This window comes from Chaetodon auriga, chromosome 5 (genome assembly GCF_051107435.1).
Source record: "Chaetodon auriga isolate fChaAug3 chromosome 5, fChaAug3.hap1, whole genome shotgun sequence".
NCBI classification, from domain to species: domain Eukaryota; kingdom Metazoa; phylum Chordata; class Actinopteri; order Chaetodontiformes; family Chaetodontidae; genus Chaetodon; species Chaetodon auriga.
The window spans coordinates 15,455,829-15,471,776 of NC_135078.1; the positions used below are offsets into that span (position 1 = coordinate 15,455,829).

The 15,948-nt window shown below is 41.8% G+C and overlaps 3 protein-coding genes across 4 annotated transcripts; all 3 read right to left on the reverse strand.

Annotated features, from left to right (window-relative positions):
• Window positions 1-118: 118 nt before the first annotated feature.
• On the reverse strand, window positions 119-3,866 carry ufd1l (ubiquitin recognition factor in ER associated degradation 1). The gene is made up of 12 exons (XM_076730740.1): window positions 3,728-3,866; window positions 3,376-3,508; window positions 2,882-2,914; window positions 2,664-2,785; window positions 2,373-2,503; window positions 2,193-2,265; window positions 2,031-2,099; window positions 1,876-1,944; window positions 1,752-1,802; window positions 1,565-1,653; window positions 1,297-1,381; window positions 119-1,058 (listed from the first exon to the last, which is right to left on the reverse strand). The coding sequence occupies exons 1-12, from the start codon at window positions 3,728-3,730 to the stop codon at window positions 984-986; spliced, it is 933 nt and encodes a 310-aa protein (XP_076586855.1). The 5' UTR covers window positions 3,731-3,866; the 3' UTR covers window positions 119-983.
• A 782-nt stretch (window positions 3,867-4,648) lies between these two features.
• dhx37 (DEAH (Asp-Glu-Ala-His) box polypeptide 37) lies at window positions 4,649-13,000 on the reverse strand. Of its 2 annotated transcripts, none has more exons than XM_076729841.1 (27): window positions 12,857-12,957; window positions 12,528-12,640; window positions 12,269-12,438; window positions 11,813-11,925; window positions 11,333-11,711; window positions 11,057-11,205; window positions 10,838-10,930; window positions 10,604-10,700; window positions 10,230-10,343; window positions 9,885-10,101; window positions 9,555-9,653; window positions 9,395-9,465; window positions 9,135-9,270; window positions 8,963-9,042; window positions 8,565-8,797; window positions 8,379-8,490; window positions 8,158-8,264; window positions 7,448-7,636; window positions 7,173-7,297; window positions 6,801-6,917; window positions 6,544-6,716; window positions 6,339-6,453; window positions 5,786-5,923; window positions 5,606-5,700; window positions 5,309-5,382; window positions 5,123-5,220; window positions 4,649-5,018 (listed from the first exon to the last, which is right to left on the reverse strand). In XM_076729841.1, exons 2-27 carry the CDS (start codon window positions 12,625-12,627, stop codon window positions 4,942-4,944), a joined length of 3,471 nt encoding a protein of 1,156 aa, XP_076585956.1. In that variant the 5' UTR covers window positions 12,628-12,640; window positions 12,857-12,957; the 3' UTR covers window positions 4,649-4,941. The 2 variants fall into 2 exon arrangements, with proteins under 2 accessions (XP_076585956.1, XP_076585957.1); XM_076729842.1 differs by having other exon boundaries at window positions 4,650-5,018; window positions 12,933-13,000.
• A 272-nt stretch (window positions 13,001-13,272) lies between these two features.
• Window positions 13,273-15,769, reverse strand: gp1bb (glycoprotein Ib platelet subunit beta). The gene is made up of 2 exons (XM_076731204.1): window positions 15,697-15,769; window positions 13,273-14,819 (listed from the first exon to the last, which is right to left on the reverse strand). Exon 2 carries the CDS (start codon window positions 14,805-14,807, stop codon window positions 14,184-14,186), a length of 624 nt encoding a protein of 207 aa, XP_076587319.1. The 5' UTR covers window positions 14,808-14,819; window positions 15,697-15,769; the 3' UTR covers window positions 13,273-14,183.
• Between the last annotated feature and the right edge of the window lie 179 nt (window positions 15,770-15,948).

Genomic DNA, 15,948 nt, shown 5'->3' on the forward strand with positions numbered 1-15,948 from the left:
CATTTAAAGCACTTACTTTGAAAAGACACACTTATGGTTGTTGTTGTTGTTGTTGTTGTTGTTGTTGTTTTTTCATTTTAAACCACATAATTATAGAAACCATCATTATGACAATTTTAATTTGAATTACTTTGTATTTAAGTCAACATTTCTTCTTGGCTTTTACATCTTTGTATTTTTTCTGTCATCTATTTATGTTATAAAGTATTAATTACTTACCATTTCTTAGTTTATCCATGTTATTACAACCAACCAGTCATCCAAGTATTCCGAAATAAATGTGTCCAACTTGTGTTGAGAAAAATGCCATATTTACAGAAACATCCTTTTATATTCCAGTCTCATTAGGCATTTCATGTACATGCTTAGATATTCCAAAAAAAATCATGAGCTACAATTAAATAATTTCAAAAACACAGTCCTTTATTTGTCTATAAATAAACCAGGAAAAAAGGAAAAACACTTGCAAATTATTCCTGTAACCCAGGAAAAAAAAACCTCAAACATAAAATTAAATTCTTTATAATTAAGAACAAAAGTAAAGAGATATTATTGCTCCCATTTTATAAGAACGGGTGTCTGAATAACAGCAAATTTGAAGTGAATTGTAAAAATGCAACAATTTGAGAAAAAGGGAGGGAATATGCCCAAATTAAAAGGGTATTCAAATCTGATATTACAACAATATATCACTTCTGTGTGTTGGTGGAGTGGTGATATCATTTCTCATGCCTGGTTCAAATCAGTCACTCTGGACTCTGGACCAAATTAAAACTGACAGCAGATTATGCAGCTCAATTTCCATTGAGCAAAATATTAGTCAGAGTGTTAACCACAACTCGACAGCAAAATTCTCACTTCAAAAGAGAGAGAGACAAAACCTCAATGTGTCTGAAGACCAGTTTTTTTTTTACTTTGCTGTTGAAGGTGACAATAGATATGATGCATCTGTGCACATTAATCAGTTCCTCCACTTGAAATCTTCATGGCTTTCTGCCCTTCTTGCGTAGTGACTGTCCTTGTCCAGAGAAGGCGATGAATCTGTTCAAGGCATCATCCTGACAGAATAAAAAGACATTCAAAAGTAGTTAAAACTGGAAAATTATGGAATGAGTGCTATATGAGAAAATATATTTAGCAAATTCAGAATTTAGAAACAGAATGAATCTGACGATAAAACAGTTTACTTAAAGTGCTTTTGAAAAGGACCTGTGCTGAATTACTGCAAATACAGCCTCGTTAAATCTTTACATATTTCCAGGTTACATAGTAGATCAAATCCTTCACATTTCTTACATCCTCCACAAATTTCCTGGGCTGAGGCCTCGAGTTCCTGATGAAGGTGATCCTGCCAATTTTGAAGTCATGGTTGGGTATGCCTCTGTGTGATGAAAGATTAGAGTTCAATATCATCAGACAAGCATCAGACTTAATATTTCCAGCTGTTTTTCAAGGACCTCACAAACACCACAGTCTTTAGTCATTCTCAGCCATGCTCTGCTGTACCATAGCGGTCACTAACAGGGCATCATGTACAAGAATATCATGCTGAACATTTTTTCACCTTTTGATGTCACTTGGGCCAAGAGGGGCAGGGCTGGGCTCAATCCCTTTTGTTTTTCCATCCAAACGATTGCCAGAGCCAGTGAAAGCCTGAGGGTAAGAAACAGATTAGATGTCACATTAGCCCCAGTTATCAGCTATCAGTAGTCATGAAGACATTTTTTTGTATCACAGCATCATTCACTCACTCTGAATCCCATGTCCATGTCAGCGTAACTGCTGGGATCTCCTTCTTCCTCCTGTGAAGAAATTTGTTTTCTCAATTTGTTCAGAGCAGAATATTTTGAGGTACTTTTCGGGTTTGGTCCTTACTGTTGGTTCCTCTTGGTAGGGAGGTCGTCGTTCAGGCTCTTTGTAACCCAAAGGAGCATCAAAGTCCACCTGAGAAACAGAGCAACAGCACATTTAAAGCAGAGAACAACAACAGAATAATTCACTGCAGTCGGTGATGATACAGCGGTTCTTACGTTCATATCGCACTCGATGATGGATACTGCTTTGTCTGGCTTGGTCTCCATTACTCGCAGCTCATATATCTGAAACAAACACACACATTTGCAGTGGTATTCAGTAGAAAGAAAATAAGATAAAAATCAAATTCAATTATTAATCTGAACAAACTGATTTACCTTCTCATTGTAGTTAATAGCTATGACATCACCAGTGGTCAAGCAGGCAAAGTTTCTCAATGCATTTTCCAGTCTGTAATAAAGTGACAACTGAGTTAATCACTTTAATTAAACACAAAATGTGGGGAAAAAAAGGGTCAATTTATTGGTCCAAGTGATAATGATGATGATATTTCTTACACTGCCTTGGGGTTTGTGATGTCTAGGAAGTCGGGGCTTTGTGGCTGGAACTTTGAGTAAGTGGCCACCATGAGGTTCACACTTTCCACTGTGACCAGACCGCCTTCCTCCAGCAGGAGATTCTGCATCATCTGCAGCAAGCAAAATACAGATTTCTTTAAACTAATACTTTTATGTCTATTGTCCTAAAATATCTGTACAGTATTATTAGCTGTCTTCTACTTAACAATATTTAAGTGATAGCAGACAGTTCAGTGTCTGTGACACACTAAATTTGTTATTGTTTCTCACCCAGTGTGGCAGGTAGCAGATTCCCTCATCGGCCACAAACTCCAGAACACCACAGTGTGTCATTCTGTCTGAGTTCTTGTTGGTCAGCTTGAACAGCATCGGATAAGTGATATTAAGTCTGCCTGTACGGGGGAAAGGAGGAGAAAGGTAATGATCACGGAAGGTTCATACAGGAGTGAGACTATAATGAAGAGGTGCTTAATTCAACTTCCACTTACTGAGCTGGTCGAGAGCTGAAGGTGGCATTATTACTGAAAAAAAAGCAAAAGAATTAATAATAAACAATATTAGGTAAAGGTCTTCCCTGTCAGTTAAAAGACTTTGAACAGATATTCTGAATTATTGAGACCAACTCGGCAAGAAAATGAGAACTCCATCACTATTATTAGAACGACATACTCGTACATCTGGAGGTAAAAGGCAGAAAACATGTTAGCAAGTTATCCAAAGGTGAGAATGCAAAACAAATCAAGACAGAAGCTGAGGGACGGAGTAGTGTCCTTTAAAAAAAATAAATAAAAAAATAAAACAAAAAAAAGTGATAGACCTTAAATGATAGACCTCTCCCATGAGAGTTTACCAGTTTGGTCCTTACAAATCTGGGTCTGGCTGGAACAGTTTTACAGAGTCACAATGTACAGGAAATATCACTTTTCTGCAAAAAAGGCACATCAAGCGTTTGGCTGGAAACTTTTAGGACAGTGATGCTCACTTTTGCCTCCTTTCTCTACGTCGGAGCGGTCGTTAGGACCTGCCAGCATGGACACCGAGTAGCAGCGGTACTGAGTGGAGAAACGGTTCTGAAAGCCCCGAGACATCGGATGGTCGAATACGTTGAAGGAAAACTGTGGAAGAAACAAAATCCTATGAATAAAACACACAAATACTTACGATATTCTACGTGAGTTGGTTACCATCCACGTAGGTTTTTAATTCCATCATGACAGGGCACCTTTCTGCTGCTGTCGTGTTGTTGTTAGCCGCTCGCTAGCTTTAACTGTTTGCTTAAACCTGTTTGATATACATGTATCGTCAGCGTTGGACAAAATGAGGGTCCTACTCACCATGTCGACACTTCAGGTCTTTGGTCGCCAGACGACTCAAATCAAAAAGTCTGTTTCTGTTTTCTTATTTGAAAATTTGTTTCTGAGCTGTGTGTTTCCACTGTTGTCTTCCGTTTCTTCCGGAAGTGTACGAGCTGACAGTAGGAAATGACGACACAACAGATGTTAGCCAATCGCAGCAGCCCACGGAAATAACTTAGTTTCGTTCTTCAGTGTTACCAGGATCCTGCATTTTGTGATGAAAACGACTTGCCCTTTGGCTTCCAATAAGAGTATTAAAGATTAAAATTGTACATTATTTTAAAGGGGTAGAACTCACAAGAAACATTTATCAAATAGTCAAAACAGAAGAAGAGACAAAGGCTAAGATATCCTGACTTTTAGTCCTTTGCATTGATCGAACTCCAAAAACGACTATTATCATTTGATGCCTTACCACCCCCAAACGGACCTTGTGATGAGTCTCTTTTGCACAACCACACTTTCCAAAGTCAGGAATTAACTTTCAGTCTCAACTTTCCAGCAAACGAGGATGCGAAGTCTTTGAAGTGCTCAGAAAAATAGAAAACATCTATAATTCTGACAACTGGGCCAAGTCTGTCAGCAGGAAGATCATATGAATCAATCAAAAGCTGGAGGACAACCACTGCACTGAATGGAGCTTGTAGTCAGACTGCTGTGTCGACTGCTGTTTTTAAGGTAAAAAAATGAACATTCCCCTTGTCGTTAGCCTGCTTGGTAAATGTTCAAGTATTTGTAACTCCACCAGTTTTAAGACAGGCTCTCTGTTAAACAATTCATGTCTCCATACATAAGCTGAGGGTTATTCTTTGTTCACAGGGTGAACCAGTGGAGACGCCCTTTAATATTTATCAACCACAGTTTTCATTACGCACGAAAAAAAACATACATCAGCCTTATTCAGAGCAACACAGTTTTATGGGGTCTTATGAAGACCAAATATAACTGACAGCAGCACACTGAGGAGTTAAAAGTCATTATAGAGGCGCAGTTGAAATATTTTCAGGCTGAAAAACTGTACATGTGATAGATAGTATATAAAACATAAAACTAAGAAAAGTGTTGCTGATCAGTTCTGAGTGTGGACAAGCCCTCTGATGGTGAAGAAGGGAGTTCTACAGATCTACAGGTCGACATCGGTCTCTGGTCAAGTGTTAAACATCATTTTCTGCCTTATTTTCAGGTGTAAGTCGTCATATCGGAGGCCAGCTTTTGGCTACTTCTTGATGCATGGCCTCAGGTAACCACTGGCAGTATGCAGACATCAGAACTGTAGGAAGAGAAAAATATGTGATAAAACAACAAGATTAAATAACAAGAAGGCTAATCAAATCAGACACAGGCAGCTTCATGCCAAGCACATTAAATCCTCACATTTATCTTCAGTTTTCCAGACAGAGAGGAGAGCATCTCTGCAGTCAACTCTCTTTGACACCAGCGCTCCCAGCAAAGCCTCAGTCCTGGGCTGCAGCCTAAAGCAGGAAAGACACAACCGTAAGAGAAAAGCTTTTCCTTGAAACAAGTCAAAGTGTTGATGTGTGTGACAGAGTACCAACTTACTTTGCCCATGTTTTCAGCATGATGGAGGGGTTTGAGAGCAGGTGGCCAACATTTTTCTTTAGTTTAGGACAAACCTGCAAACCAGACAAAGCAACCATTACCGCACAAGGCCGAAGTGTTCCTGTCAGGTTTATCCAGGTTTCAATTTCAGATTCAGATTTGAGGCTTTCATGTTTTTTTCCAACTTATATTTAACTTGAGGGCATATTTTTTGGCCTGGCACAAGGAGAACCACAAAGATGGAAGAATGTCTCAATAAATAAGAGATCAGGGAACTTTCAGGTTTCGCTGCAGTACCTGTCCCTCAAGCAGAAACCTAGAAAACAGTTTGTAACGCTCCAGGCCGTCTGGATATTCCATCTCCACTGCTGGCAGCTGCCAACCCACACGGACTGCAGGAAAGACACAGCAATGACATTAATGTAGACGAGACACCTTTCGAATGCAGCCATGGTGTTCAGTTGTAGGGAAACTTACAGAAGGTGCTTGAGCGGTGACATCTGATGGTGCCGCTGGATGAACAGAGCCACGGTGAAGGCGACTCCAGGGGGGAACTGAAATGACAATACTGAGGCAGAAGCTCGGGGACCCACTCTGCTTCGACCGCTGACACACCTGACCGAAACAGGAAGTAAGATATCTCAGCAGGTGAAACCATCAGCCTGAAAATCTAGTTCAACAACAGCTGCGATAATACAACTCAAGAAGAGCTTTATTGTTCTGAACGTTGACAGCATAGAAATGTGGCTTGTCAACGGGATTTTCAGGAAACACACACAATAAAAAAAATGTGAGAAACAATATCCGCCCGAGTCGTTATTTCATCAGTGTTGTGCAATAAAGAAACTCTGAATCTAAAAATATGTGTATCATGTACCTTAGCTTCAACCTTAAAGTGCCGCTGTACATTGAGAACTGTAAAAAGAATAAATGAGCCACTGTTTTCCACATTTGACTGCTCTCTAAATCAGCACTAACAGAGCACTGAATACCAGATACCAAATCTGGCATTTTCACAGAGCTCATTTACCTTTCATGTACATCTTTGTGGTCTCCATGATCTCCTGGTAAACGACAAACTCCGGCAGCGTTTTGAACAGCGCAGAGGTGGGATGAATGAACACCGGCTCGTCCATGAGAGGCGTCTATGAGCAAAAATAGATAGAGGTGAGGAGGTGAAGGAGAGCAATACTGAACTCTCCTAAATCACATTTACAGTCCTCAGAGCAACTTGCCTTGTAGCCATTCTTCCATTTTGGGTCCAGTATATCTTCTGCCTGTACACGCCTGGCAAGATGGTCTCCCAGTCCGGCCAGAACTATCTGCCGCAAGCAACCCACCTGGTGCTCTGTTGGTGGAGTCATCTTGGGATTCACAAATACCTCCACCTCTGGACACACTGCGTTCACTGGGATGAGAGAACACGAATCACCTTCTGTTTTTTGTTCTGCAGCACATTATGTGTTGTGTGTGTGTGTGTGTGTGTGTGTACCTGCATTGGTAAGTTGTCCTCTGAGCCTCCTGATCTCCACCATGGCTTTATACCTCAGGCCGTTCTCCTCACAAAACTTTGGAGTACAACCAGCAAATTCACAAGCACCAACAGCACCTGTAGTCACACGAAGACACACATACATCATACTGTTACCCCATCAACGTACTCGATATACGACAGAGTACAACTTTTAGGGGCACCATAGCCAACCCTCCTCAACCAAGTCTCAGTGAAACCCCCCTCCTGATGTTAAGTCTCTGAAGCCACGTCACATGACCTTTGAAAGTCAACATATGACTGAAGAGACTCTGCTACAGCCTATAGTACAATACTGTGCAGTGATGTAACTGGAACAAAAGGTCAGCTTACCCAGCATGACCATGAGGTCTCCCAGCAGGAGTGACGCTCCTTGCCCAGCCCACAACCTCCTCATTTGGGTCAGCCGAGCTCGACGCTGGGCGAGCTTGGAGCTCTCATCTTCACTTCCTGCAGGTCTGAGGAGCAACAAAAATGTGTTGTGAGTACAAGAAAAGAATGAAGTATGCTGCATGAGAAGACGACTATGGTTCAAGGACGTAGTATTTCCCACTCCAGTCTTTAACCTGTTCATCTATAAACAGATATTAAAGCAAACATGTCCTCACCTGTGAAGATCTTCGAAGATCTCCCGGACTGTCATGGCTGCCACCACAGCAATGACGTAGGGCAGGCAATCCTGCTGCTTACCGAGAGCTAACATTTTAGCATAACGTGGTGCCACGGGGAATGAAGCCATCGCTCTGCCCAGGGGGGTGATGGGGCAGCTGAGCCTCGCTTGCTCCATCTCTTTCACCCTAATAAGAAAAAAATAAACAGTTTACAGGTGTGGACATGTGATGTGACTATCAATTAGTTCAATTTGTTTCAAGAAAAGGTAACATTTTCTATTAAGATACACGTTCCCCACTAACTTGTTGATCATTAGCATACATATCAGTAGCATACTGGCTCTTTATTGGTCCTTACAAAACACTTATTAATGTCTTATTCTGCAGGACCACATTCTACAACTACTGGGCCATTAACTAAGAGTTTTCCCACAATGACCTCCTAATTGCTGCTTATTAATAGCAAGTAAGGATGATGCTGTACATGAATCACAAGCTTAACAACCTACCCATTCATAACCCTAACCCCCAACCCCCAGAATAAGGCATTATTAGGAACTTCATAATGACTAACAAAGAGCCAACATGCAGGATCACATGTCTCTTCACACTACCCAAACTATTATAATGAATTATTATGTGATCCATGTAAGCAACATATTGATCAAGGCAGGTACAGAGCGGAAAACGCATCGACAGGCAGTTACCTTCCGGTGCGTGGTGGCTCTTTCAGAGCTCCTAACGAGACTAATAACTGCTCTGCTGCAACAAGAGCCTCGGCCGACGGAGACGTGGGGAAGGGAAAATTGACCACCTGCACAAACAGAAAATATAACGGTGATTTCTGAGAGGACTATGTCTTTCTCTAATACAAAAACATTTCACTCAGAATTCAGCTGGCAATTTTAATTTGCTCATTTTTTCTTACCTTATCTATGTTGAGGTCCTTCATCTGTAAAACCAGGTCTTCCACAGGCCTGCGAGTGATCTCAGCCTCTGAGAACAAACTGAAGTCTCCAAATACTGCAGAGGAGTACAACCTGCAGAGACAGACATCTGTGAGTACAAAGAAGACAACTCTGTAATTACAGTCACACAGTTTCAAAGTCCTCACCTGTAGCAGTGTCCCGGCTCTGTTCGTCCAGCTCTACCGGCCCTCTGATTGGCTGAGGCCTGTGAGGTCCATGTGACCTTGAAGGATGAAACTCCGGTCACTCGGTCATAGAAACGTTTCTTAACTCGACCGCAGTCGACCACGTACTTGATGCCAGGGATGGTCAGAGACGTCTCGGCCACGTTGGTGGCTACCACACACAGACGAGTGCCAGGCGGAGGAGGCCTGAACACCTGCAGTCAAGAGATGCACACACAAGATATTTACTCTATCCAGGAAATATGTGAATCTTTACGGTGCAGATATCTAAACATCTGCAAAAATATTTTTTTATCGCAAAAACAATTGTACTTCTCAATTTTCAGCAGTTTTGTGCTGACATATGATCTTAATCTCACCTTAGCCTGTTGCTCCGGAGCCAGCAGAGAGTACAGAGGGAGAACATAGAGAGGAATAGAAGGGTCCGCCTCCTCCTCCTCTGCAGGGACAAAACAGAGCAGAGTTAGTAAGGACACTTGTCTGAAATACAAACAGCTGGATGTGAAGAATTATCTGTTTGCAGTAGCTTGCCTGCATTGGTGGGATCGTCTCCGATTTCCAGATCAGAGCCTTCATCCTCCTGGTCTCCAATCCCGGCCTCTCTGTCCTCATCGCCTTCATCCACCGGGAGAGCAGAGTAGTTATCCAGGTCAATGCGGGGCAGAGACTGCAGACAGACATAATGCTATTAAAAATATGTACAGTCCACTGTCAAAGACACAGAGATTGCAAAAAGACACACACAAAAAAGGGTCTTTTATGTTAAAGAGGCATTTTAAAAGAAGACTTACGACAGGCTTCTTCTGTTTGGCCTTCTTAAACTTCCTCATTGCCTCTGAGGTGTCCGCTTCCTCGTCTTCACCTGAACACACAAACATGGAAATATATTAAAAACATACTGAGAGACATGTCAGTGTGTGAGGGGGTCAAACAGGTGTGTGTTAGACTCACCCGTGGCTGTGTTACCCTTCCTGAAGGGGAAGGCTTTTCTCAGTCTTCTGCACAGACCGTGAACTTCAGCCTGACCAGTCAGAAACACCAGGATTCCACCTGAACGACAGACACACGGCGTCAGTTTGTCCTGTTTTGCATAAATGTTCATATCACATTTATAAAAACGACACTGATAAATACAATTTGCAATTCTTCATGCGGCTTTTGATCATATAACATATGAGAACGTGGAAACAGATGTATGATTAACTTCAGACTTTCTCTGAATGATCTGATGATCTTTGATTTCATTCCTTTGTTTTGTACTAAACAAATGTCTGCGTGCACCTGGAGGCAGCATCCGGTGGATCTTGCAGGTTTTGTGGAAAACCTCTCCAGTGTAATCCTCGAGCGGGGTGCGTTTGTTGAAATGTATGGTCACGGGGAACTGGCGAGCGTCCACCTTGATGACAGGCGGAGGCGTGCTGAACAGCTTCGTGTTGTCTGTGAAGTCCTCGACTCGCAGAGTAGCTGACATGACCAGCAGTTTCATGGGCTTACCCTTCTGCAGGGACGTGACGAGTGATAACAGAGAAGGAGCTGAAATTTACTAAAAAACTGCAAGATTATGTCACGCAAAGCTGTAATGTGACTTTTTACACCAAGGACAGGGAACACAGCAGAGTCTCTAACCTTGTTTCTGAGCGGGACGATACGAGACAACAGTCCGATGAGGATGTCTGTGTACACACTCCTTTCATGGGCCTCGTCTATGATTATCACACTGTACCTCTGGAGCAGGAAATCCTATAAGACGAGACAGAGACGCTGAAAAACTGCAGAAACATTGAGGAAATTAAAGGCTCATACACATTCAGTGCACAGTGTGTTTCAGTCAACTATTGATGCTTTTAGTTCAGACAGTTTTAGTTCACAGTTCTCAACGTTTCCATACTTATATTAAGGACAAGTCAGCTGTTGAAATCAAATCAGAAACATCAGCAGGTCAAAGTCGGCCATGTTAACGAAATCTAATTAAATGACTCCATTGAGAGCAAATATGATACCTGCTGAATCTCCTTCAGCAGAACGCCATCTGTCATGAACTTGATCTTGGTGTCACTGGTCACGTTCCCTTCATATCGAATCTGGTATGACACCACCCTGAACACACACAAACACACAAACACACACACACATCAACTAATTTCTCCAATCTTGTCACAAACACACTTCAAAAAACTATAAGATTACTTAAATGTAAATATTTTGATTACCAACAGCGAGTGAATATTTCTTACCGCGTGGACAGGTTCATCTCTTTGGCCACTCTGTGGGACATGCTGACAGCTGCCACTCTTCTTGGCTCAGTGATACCTATTATTCCACTACCACTGCCAGAAAAAGTCCATTGAAGAAGATGATGACAACCGCGTGATATCACACATGAACATATCCACATTTCTGGTGAAATGTCCAGTGGAAGATTTAAGGACAGCATCACAAAGAGGACAACCTACCTGGCATAGCCGGCTTCATACAGAAACTGGGGCACTTGAGTGGTCTTTCCACTTCCTGTCTCTCCGCAGATGACGACACAGGGATTTTCTCTCACTGCCTCCATGATGACCTGCTCTTCTGCCAGCACGGGCAGCTTCAGACGAGCCTCCTACGGCGACACATCGAAATGCACTTGAAGCAGGCTAACAAAAAAAAAAACTAACCGAATGAAATACCTGTAGTTTTGAGATTTAGTCATTCACTCTCTGACACACATAGAGTGAGCACATACACACCTGTATTTCTGGTGATCTGTCAACAGGAATGAAGATCGCCGGCTGTGACGGCGTCTTGTTTTGGACTTTCTCCTGATCTGAAGTCTTCTTCTCATTCAGTCCATCTTGTTCTGTTCTGAGTTGTTCTTCCTTCGCTTCCTGTTTGTCCTCCTGACAGGGAGAGGTGGTTTCCTTAGATTCACACATCTCTGTGGTCTCATTCACTTGTTTATCTTCCTCCCCTTCATCCTCATCAGACGAGGTATCCACATCACTACTTTCTTCTGCCTTTTGTTCCTCTTCTTCGTCCTCTTCGTCTTTCCATTTTCTTTTCCTGTTTGCCCCACTGACGCTGCTGATCTTTGGCCCAGACTCCCCATTCTGGATTTCATCTGACAACCTGGAAAAAACCCCCAAAATTATCAGACCCCTGATTCCACCTTGACCAAATCTTCCAGTCATTAGTTAATCTTAGCTAATATGCTGCATTGTTGGACTTACTGTTTAGTCTGGTAAAGTTTGTCTCCTGTTCCCAGTTTGGACGTGGTGTACAGCAGCTTCAGCTCAGAATCTGGAAGCTGCACCTCAGCCAGTTTGGTCAGGATGTCGGCTCTCTGGACGGGGCAGACAGAAAGACGGTAAGTGGACTGTGATCTAGTCCTTTGTAAGACATCTGCTCAAAGTCTTGCTAGCAGACTTACTTAGTGTTTAACTGTTTATGTATATAACAATATAATGCAGGACGAGTCAGGGTGAATAACTGAGTAGGAATAAACTGGTTCAATCTTGTGTCTAGGTCTGGGTGTCATATGAAAATTTTCAATAGTAGCGCTAATAATGACAGCTTCAGGGCTAATACATCTCTCTGCTGTCTGCAATACAGGAATAACAATGTTCAAAAGAACATATTAGAAAAACATGCTTCTCTACAAAACCAAGTATCAAACAGCCTCTCACCTGAGCTTTCTTTTCCTTGCGTTCAAGGACCTTCTGCAGCTCTTTCCTCTGCTTCTTGGTGAGGGGCTTTTTGGTGGAGACAGGTGTCACTGGGGCTTTCTTTTTCTTGGCTTTGTTGGCTGGAAGGACCAAAGCGTTGCTCTCATCTACACCTTTTAGCCTGCGCTCATCTGATGAAAGCAAAGACCAATGACTGTCAGCAGCCAAAGCCAAACAGACAGCAGCTTTAAGTTTATGGATCCAACATGTGGATTCATACCTTGCACTTCCACCACAACGTCTGTCTTCTCTTCATTTGCTGATTGAGGCTCACTTTGCTGTCGCCCCTTCCAGTTGTGTTTTTTCCTTAGTTTTCCCATTTTAAATTGAGGTCTGGAAATTAAGAAATAACAAACTATGTATACAAACCCACAAATATACTTAACAATTGTAATTTTAGTCACACTTTGCCAGCTTAACAACCACTTAACTTAGAACTTAGCTAGCTAGTTAACTAAGAGCTAACTAGCTAACTGTATCTTCATCAATGCGAAATAAACGTAATTTACAAAACCGACTAAATCTTTAAAAATATTATAAAAAACAAACCTTTTTATTTTAACTGTTCAAACAACGGCATTGGAGATTTAAACACTTGACGTAAGATATCACAGCCTCCACAAACCTCACGTGTAAACATATGAGTGTCCATCAGGTAAAACTGTCCGCCGCCGAAACATTGTGTCCGCAGAAGGTTCCGGGGGAGACGCGTTAGAAAAAATGATCCATAACTAGTTGTCTTATTTTAACTGTACACGTCGTATTATCTGTCATAATTCATGGACAAATAGTTTACATAATTGTCTGTCCAAATCAAATATGAAAATAAACTCACGACTCAACATCGTTTTTAAAAAGAAATGTGAGAAATTGACATTTTCCATTAAATGTATTTTTAAAATGTAATCTATAACGCATGAATTTCTTTTACAAAATGTATATATAAAAAAGAAATACACAGTATTGCCATACAATATGAGCACATTTTAATTACACCTTTAACATTTGTTTTGTGTTTTAATGATCAGAGTGAAGTTTCAAGAAGAAATATCTAAAATTGTATGTGGCACAATGACATGGTCAAGAAACAAGCTGCACAATGTATAGATAGAGAATGGTAAATTATTACATATGAAATAAATGTTACAATTTAATGTTGTTAGAAAAACATAGAATTACCAGATGTCACCGTACACATATAATTGCCTTATCAGCAGTTCTTCAGACATAGTAATCTCTTTTTCAGCCTTCAGATTATTTTAATTGCTCCAATCCACAAATAAAGCATCTTTAAAAATACAATTTTTATTTAGAATTTTTTCAATGAAAAAAAAAAAATTCAGATTCTTGAAGACTCTTGATGTAATCATTATCATTATGTCAATAAAAAGCTTATAAGGAACAAGTGTAATGAGCAAAACTAGGTTAACAAAAGTATACCAGTATCAGTGTTTGACTGCTAAGTAAGAAAGAACTGCAGTGCAGAAATACAAGTGATACAGTAAAAAGTCCTGCTTAGCACCCAAACTGAAGGGATCCTTATCAAAATATTGTCAATGGCGCGGGATGAATATCATCTATCTATCATCTATTTTCATTTACTCTAGTCTAAGGTGGTGTACAGTGGTGTGTGGAGGTCTCAGGAAAAAGTAGACTCTTAATTAGAATCAGGTAGAGATCTGATGATGATGTTTTCATACTTATCAAACAATTCCACTTGTCATTCAGGGTTTTCCTTTCAATTGTCACCTGTTTATACATAAAAATGTCTTTGGAATTATAATCTGAGACACAAAATCCTGTGAGAGACATTTTCTCTCTAGTGTGCAAATAACAGCTCTTTTTCCTCTTTTGCTTCAAACAGCACAGCTCCACCTCAGATGCTGCTGTCCTTTAAATGTGCATACTCGTTCTCCCTCAGACCCTCCCCAGCTGTGAAGCTCTCCTCAGTGGTTCTCCTCGCCTCTTTGGACAGCCTCTCAAACTTCCTCAGGAACACGAGGAGAGCCACCAGCAGAGCCGCCTGCATTATTACAAACACACACAGACAGACCTGCGAGGCCAAAGCCAGGTCACAGTACCAGTAGTGGCAGGACTCCAGGACCTCCTGCTCGGTTAAATACACCACCAGCCGCCCTCTTAGGCTGGGAGGGGAGCTGCAGTTGACGCCCAGGTGTGACTTAAGGGTGGCAGGCTGCCGCAGGAGCCAGGCTCGCAAGTAGAGGATGCCACAGTCACACACCCAGGGGTTACCATGAAGGGAGACGGAGCGGAGGGAGGGGAAATCATCCAGGAGCCCATTAGGAAGGCTGCTGAGCAGGTTGTTGTGGAGACGCAGATCGGTGGTCCCAGCAGGGAAGCGGGTGGGCAGCGAGGAGGAGGTGAAAGACCTGCTGCTGCAATTCACCTGATTGCTGTGACAGGAGCAAAGGTGGGGGCATGCTAATGACCGTTGACCTCCAAACAGGAGGAGTAGACACAGGAGCAGAAGCCCCGTCATGGTGACCAATCACTGGAGAGGAGAGGAGAGGAGAGAAGAGGAGGGGAGAGGAGAGGAGGGGAGGGGAGGGGAGAGAGGAGAGAAAAGAAGAGACCTGATTAATTGCATCATGTGCCACTTTTGAACTATTTTGAACTCAACCACAAGGTCTCTGAGCCTAAATTGACAGCATCACAATGTTCAGCCAATAGTACGCAATTCTTAAATTATTAAAAATAAGATGAAATTCCTAAAATAATTGAAAGTACCAGCAGGAAATGTTCACATTTGTAAAGCTGGAATACATCAAACACTTTTGCATAAAAACTGTGAAAAATGACTTAAATGATGATCAAAATAGTTGCCAGTTGTTTCAGCTGTCCTATTCTGAACCCACAGTATACACTGACGGGTAGTTTAATTGATAACAGAGCATAATATTTTTTAAGCTCCTCATGTGTTTTGTGTGCACACTTAGAATTTGTAAAGTAACTTGTAACTAAAGCTGTCAGATAAATGTTGTGAAGTAAAAAGTACAAGTAGAAGTAGGAAGTGGTATGAAAAGACTCAAGTAAAGTACAAAAATGTGCACTTATGTAGAGTACTTAAGTAAATGTACTTCGTTACATTGAACCACTGATAATCTCCTGATAATCAGACAGGAGCACAAAGCGAAGACAAAAAGTTTGAAATTGATCATCTACAGGCTCCGTCCATCGTCTTTCAAAAACAGAACAGAGTAACTCTGCCAAACTGAACTTCACACGCCAACATGACATCTCTCTAATTTCTGGGATATTTTGAGAGCAAGCATGTAGGCGACGGGTCTGGAGACCCTGTTTCAGTGTGAATAACGTCAAAGACTACGACAGAACTCAAGTCTGAATAATGTGTGAGGAGAGTCGTTTACCTTCAGAGCCGCGCGTCTTCAGGAGAGGACTGTGTGTCTTTATGGTCGCTCTGAGAGGCCGAGCGTGTGTGTTACTGCCAGCTGGCACTCACTGATAAAGACCACTGTCAAATATGAACACACATACGCGCATACAGCACGCGCACACACACACACACACACACACACACACACACACACACACACACACACACACACACACGAGAGAGACTTCCAGCAGGGAAGTCTCTCAGTAACTCGTTTTTTTTTAGA